This window comes from Lottia gigantea (assembly GCF_000327385.1).
Source record: "Lottia gigantea unplaced genomic scaffold LOTGIsca_32, whole genome shotgun sequence".
In the NCBI taxonomy this organism is placed as follows: Eukaryota; Metazoa; Mollusca; class Gastropoda; family Lottiidae; genus Lottia; species Lottia gigantea.
Genome location: NW_008709073.1, coordinates 2549031 through 2555844, shown reverse-complemented (window position 1 = coordinate 2555844; position 6814 = coordinate 2549031). Strand labels below are relative to the sequence as shown.

Here is a 6814-nt window from a genome sequence, read left to right as displayed (position 1 = left end):
GGTCAATTTTTGCGGTTCACAACCATTCCCTGAAACGACCAGGTGGTCAGAACTAATTTGCGAAATCAAAGCTTCGTACAAAACGATAAAAAACAACGTTTTGGTGGAGATTTTGTCTCCTCGGCATCGTCAGAAATGCGCTCTTCGAGCTTCTAGTTGTAAAACTTTCTTAAGGAAGAGCCGTGATCTAGGAAGGCTGAGAATCATGACAGGTAGGCCTAAGGCTACGCACGCCCCACCTTGATACAAAATTCGGGACCCAGCACCAATTTCACTTCTGGTGACGGTGCTGTAATTAGGCTACTCAAAACTAGCGCCAAAACCGTGATCGATACCACCCCTAACCCCCCACCTCAAGAAAAAAATCTACGGGCCATTCAATTCAAACTAAAAACATTTTCCGACAAATTCTTTAGAATACTGCATCACGTGACCTCAATGCCGTTTGGTTCTTTGACTTTGGTAATCTAAAATGGGAGAGGAAGTTTTATCGTGATGATAAGTGGTTAACTAACGGCGTGGTAACTGTTTTGAAGGAATGATCGAAAGTTTTAGATAACAGTTGCTGTTTTTGCCAACCTATGCCAGACGCTAGATGCCTCCTGAACACTATGGTTTTTGAAATTTTCGATTTCGAATTAGTGAGAAAACACAAGCAGCCAGTCCATTGACAGTCCAAAAAAAAACCAAGTAGGCCTACTCATGGTAAGTTTTATTAAAATATTTTATATTGTCAGGCAGCCCCGTTGTTAGGGTGGGGTTCGTGGGACTAGGCCCTATCAAGTGAGAAGAAGTGAGCCCCAACAAAACCTTCTTCACTTTAGCAGAAATTGATTCATTTACTTGCAGTTTTTTGTACAAAATAAAAAAGATATTTGATTCGTTTTTGGCACATCAAACTTGTCAGAATTCAGTTCTGTTGGCGTTCAATTCTTCATATTTTGTGAGTACAATATCTGAGCCCCAGCACCAATTAATTCCTGATGATGGGGCTGTTGTTAGATCATTGTAAGTGTCTAAGGATAGGGTGATGGACACAGTTAAAGAGGCCCAAAGTTTCTGAAGGAAGAAGAAATTGTCATAGGCATGTTGTGACAATCTTATTTCACCTATTTTGTATTTCTAAGCCGATAACTTTTGAATAAATCACCTGGCTTTAGCCTTTAATTATCCAAAGCATTGACCATCATTTGCCTTCAGACAGACTTGACAAGCATTACACGTTGATTAGCTGGCTTAACATGATTTCCATTCCTTAAGAATTATTATGACCTATTGAAAATTTATCAATTGTAGGCTTTATGATAAATTACACAAACTGTGTTTGACATTTCATTTCTATGTACCGGGTACTAATATATTTATAGTTAGATAATATTACTGTTATTCAACTGAACTTTGTCTAACTTGGTATATAAGACTTTCCTCAAATAACATTAATTGTGTGTTCAAAAGCTGCTAATTCTGCCCCGAATAGTTCATATCAGCTAGCCCAAACCAGCCCTCCATCATACTCTCTTGGTTTTGCTGTCTCCAGACCTAATCAAATCTATCACATGGGTTAAAAGTTTGTCAAGCACAAATTGATGAATATCTTGCTAAAACAGTTACACTGAAATTCAAATTTGTGGACAGGAAATATTAGTGTGGTATTTGTGGTATATGGTAATCAAAATAATTACTTGTATTAAATTTATTAATCATTAATATCAAATTAATGTATAACGACAATTTTAAATGTCAAAAATTCAAATTTGTTTAAAAGAAAGAATGGAGGATTGTGGTAGATTATGTAGGATTGTTTTGTTTATTGTTTAATGTTAGATAGGTCTGAAATACCAAGTATCAATTAATGTTACCAAATACTGAAGTTTGGATGAAAAGAAACAGTATTAGAATGTTACTGTGTATAACATTTGAAAATAGTCATGAGATAAAAAAGAGATGATTTATATGCGATTCCAGCAAATTTTCGATCAGATTATGACATCACTTCACAGAATATCAAAAGTTGGTCAAGTGTTTCTAAGATTATAGGAACCACTGGCATTTGATGGGAAATTTAGATTTTGGAGATGAAACAATTCAGATGGTTATAACAATAATATTTTTATGTCCGTGCTTTGAATTCCTTTTGGAATGAGGGTACAAATTTATATGAATCTGCACATGAAAATAAACAGAAGTATCTTTGTTTGATTTAAAATTAAACATGGTGTTTTGAAAGAACTGATTATTCAGCACATCTGTGTAATGGCACACAGTCAAGATTAAATAGAGTAATTTCCACTCTGAATTTGTAAATGTCAGATAAAGAACTATTTGTGAATTGTGCAATGAAATGAATACAGTTAAAGTCTAATATTAACTGCATTCAGTTAATGTTTATATATATAGATATTGCAATACCAATTTTATAAGTTATCCAATTTTCTTTGCCATTACTTCTATTGGTTGAGATTTCCTGAGTTTAACTTGAAATTTATCTAAAGAATGAATACCTAGCTAGAAGTATCAGATCAAATAACTGAAAGCAAAGTGATTTGAGTATGAGGTTTTTTTTGTTTAAAAGTCATATTTTGCCATTTCCTGGGGTTGATTTATGTCTTGAATTGTCTTCAGAACTATTCAAACTGCACGAAAATTGCATAATCCCATCAAATATTAAATCCAACTAGAAATTTCATTTTCTTTTTCTATAAATGTCTCTTCTATATATGGAGTAGTATCAAGAAAAGACAAGCCATCATTTTAACTTATAATTCTTGACACACATGGATTTGAAGCCTAAAATTTAAACAATGATCGTTGAACACTATTTCTGATAAGCTTAGATTTGAGACTAAGGTACCATTGGAAAACATGTCCCTTTAAATAGAAATATTGGAAAATTTATGAAATTGACATCTGATAATATTTCTAAATGGAGTCTATAGGGTATACTTGAAAGTAATCACCAGATATAATAGCTGTAGGGAAAATAGACCACACCTGTTGTTTTAAGTAGGTACCTGTATATTGTTTTATATGGAACATCTTTCAATTGGGTTTGATAATTTCCATATGTATTAGTACTTATCACATTAACTAAGTGCTGTAAAAGTTGGTCTACATCTAAAGATGCAAGCTGATTTAGTATATAACATTTTGTATTATAGACTATTGTTTTTGGATTGATTTGTTGATTGTCAATATGCTTATGGCAACTTTTACATTCTCTAAAGAAGCAGTAAGGAGGCCTGACTGTGACAGAGATATTAGGCCTATTACTAATTATGGGATCCAATCTGGCCCTTCTGAATTGATATTAAATCTCAATGTGTATTGCTCGATATGAATTGCCATTCAGATATTTCTGTTTAATAGAGCCAAAATGAATGTTTTGTAGTGATGCAATATGTTGGTATTTAGAATAATCTTTTGTTAAGATTAAGAATTAAATTAAGATTATTGAACTTCGTAAAGCACTTATTAGTGCTCTAACATAAGCATTCAATGTCGCTTTACAAACAAATATTTCTACATTATAGTCAATGTCTATAGAAGATCTTGTACAATTAATTACTAGAGTTAGGAGATCTGATAAGATATTTTGTTCCTTTTACATTACCGTAAAAGAGCATTCTAAGCCTTAATCTGTTTTGGTTATTGATTGTATAGGAAATGTTTTTTTCTTACAGATCAGAGAAAGATAAAAATGGAGAGAAAATTAATGAGTATAATAAAAAGGCTAATGGAATGGCGTCTGGTCAGTTGGGTTTCTTCTGCTTATTTTAATAGAAATCAGACACACAGAATAATGGCTGACTGTTGAAAGAAATCTTATTTATTGAGGATAAGATAGCTTGGGGATGATTGGTTTATAACTCGACCATTGCCTCGAGAATGAATGACCACTGTATTACAGTTTAAGAGTGACCAAATGGTCAAAGTGTTCAGCAGAATTTACAGGAGAAACAAGGAATAAGGATTCCTGGAACTGCATATTTCGATTTTTGTTGAAATAGCTTTGAACTCAATAGGTAAGTTTAGAAATTATAGATATTTTGTAATTCTAAGATAAATGTTTTACACTAACAAATATTCTTGATACAATCAAAAAGATCATTTCTTACCTAGACCAGGGGGTTTCAATCTGGATGTAATTTGGACATTTTTGGGGAATAATGAGACGTTTTTTTAATCTATCATAGAATTTTTGGACAATCATATTTTAAGTAAATATTCTCCGACATGAAAAGATTGAAGGGAAAACCTAAGAGGAAATCACGAAATAGTAAGGATTTATTTTGCATTTATTTCCACCTAATTTACTTGTTGAATCTTTGGAACATAATCAAATGCAGAAATCACTGTTCTTGAAGTTTTTAACTACTAAAATGAAATTTCTGGAAAAGTCCTCTAAATCTTTGTACAAAGAAAAATGGTAGTATGTTCATGTCACTTTCAGGTAGTAGTTTCAAAAATGGCTTCCAATCAACATAAAGTAGACAGACAAAACAGTGAAGAATCAGCAGATAGTTTGAAAACTTTGAACGAAGACCTACGTAATCATTTAGTAAAGTTACGAAGTCAACTCGAGTCTCAGAAAGGCAGTATCAAACAAGCTCAATGGCAGAAAGTTTTGAACGTTCGAAATGTTCGAGAATTAGAGCAAGAAAAATATGCTCAATCTATGGACAGTTTGCGTTCAAAACTAAAAGGTGAAAAAAATCGAGAACTTGAAAATTTGAGAACGTCACTTCAATTGAGACATGAAAGTGAAATGTTGAGATTGGTGCGGCAAAAAGATGTGGAAATCACCAAACTGGGACAAGAGCTTGATTTAAAAGAGCGTATGCTGCGTAAACTTTTAGGAGAAAACAGAAGAGGATCCCTAAATTTAACGCCATTTGCCAAACGGAATAAACTTTTGAATGAACTGTCAGAACTAAGAACATGCAAGAAAGAACTTACAGAAACATTGGAACAAGTTAATGGTGCTGAAAGACAACATGATTTGGAATTAAGAAGAACTGCTGATAGCTGGGAGTCAGAACTACAGAGAATTCGAAGAGATGCTCATTTGGAAATCAAGAACTTGGTAAGTGATGTTCAGTTTTATATATTAGCACAATTTGTAACATCACAAGCCGTTCAAAAGGCCTTATTCTACAAAAACTTATGATGACTCTACATTTGTGGTTTGCATGAAAGTTATTCATTAAGTATCCTTTTCTAGGTATGGTTAAAGATTTTTTTAAAAATAGATTAATTGAAGAAGTTGTCCAGTTTTTGGGCACATTCCATCAAGTATACTATCTTTCAATCTATTATTGTGGCAGGGCAGGCTTACTCCAAAACAACTGATGCCACTCTGCTATTGGGATGGTAAAACCCCTTTTGGAGAGTCCACATAGCTAGAAATAATTTATTAGGATATCTATCTAATATTTACGGAAATTCCCAAATGGTTCATTTATGAGCACTGTAATGCTATTAAGAAAATGTGTATTATTATAAGTATCAGAAGTGTAGCATTAGGTGAAAAGAACCTATTAAAATAATGGATGGATGTTGATATATTCAATATTATTTGTGGCAGTAAAACAGCCACCAATAAATTGCCAGAACTGAATTTGATTTATGCTGCCAATGTCAATGATTTGCAGTAAGGTGTGCCATTACTGGTATATAAAAGTCTACAATATGTTGCTCTAAGTGTTATGTACCTGAAAATCTATGTAATTTGACAGGTATCAGTAATTCCATCTAACCTTAACATAACAAACATACATCAAAATTCTGAAAATAAAGTCAGTCTATAAGTTTAGTAACTTATGAATGTTGAACTAGTGTGTTAGTAGTGTTGGCAAGATATATTGTTGAATTGATACATGTTGATATAACTTGCCACAATAAGTTATTCTCTGAAAATATTTAGTAGAAAACACATTAAAACCTAAAATATATAGGGCAAAATTTTTATTACTACATATCCTGATTACATATATCATATCCCTTGCATTGTGATATTTATCAAATTGTCACATGGTTGGCACCAGCCAGCACTATGTATGAAAGGGATTGAAAAGGTTTTTTAAAAAGTATTATGTGTATCCAATATTTAATCAGATGTCTGTGGTTCCTGCAATTCCACTAAAATTGCAGTTTTATATGACATCACTAATTCCTTAGGACTCAATGCATTGTAAAAGCATATTTTGCAATTAATTACGTCATCAAACACTTAGTTTTAGTGGAATTGTAGGAACCACAGACATCTGTTACAAATTGATGCTGTCCCGAAAAACATAAATTGTTTTAGAAAACCTCTTTACAATCCCTTTAAAAGTATCTAAAAGTGATGAGTTTATAGAAGAATTTTTATACACTATAAATACAAATTTGGCAGATTTAAAAACTTGGAATGATTTCAATAATGTGTACATTCAAAGATAAAATTTCTGGCTCCTGGCTATAGGAATGTCGAAGTTTCTACTTGATTCCCTCAAATTAAGATATGTCTACCATACCTACGATATTCAGACATATAAACAATTCTGACAGGTAGATAAACTACTTGTTTACACATGCAGAAAATAAAGAGGGGGAAAAAAATAAAAATATTTGATATGAGTTATTGCCCTTGTTCTTGAAAACACACTCAATTTTTAGCTTGTAAATAGCCTAGAAGGTATTATTCTTGATGGATTTAGACAAAACTGAGTGAAATGGGTTTTTATTACCCAAGGATAAACCCTATTGAAAATAAAAAAAAATCTAAAAACATTCAGTAAAAGTTCTTGCCCTTGTTCTTGAAAATGCGTTCAAT

At 32.5% G+C, this 6814-nt stretch overlaps 1 protein-coding gene across 1 annotated transcript; it reads left to right on the top strand.

The window, feature by feature from the left end:
- Positions 1-4465: 4465 nt before the first annotated feature.
- LOTGIDRAFT_162184 (hypothetical protein) lies at positions 4466-5254 on the top strand (the record flags this gene model as incomplete). Its single annotated transcript, XM_009058103.1, has 2 exons — positions 4466-5083; positions 5222-5254. 2 exons carry the CDS (start codon positions 4466-4468, stop codon positions 5252-5254), a joined length of 651 nt encoding a protein of 216 aa, XP_009056351.1.
- Positions 5255-6814: the final 1560 nt, after the last annotated feature.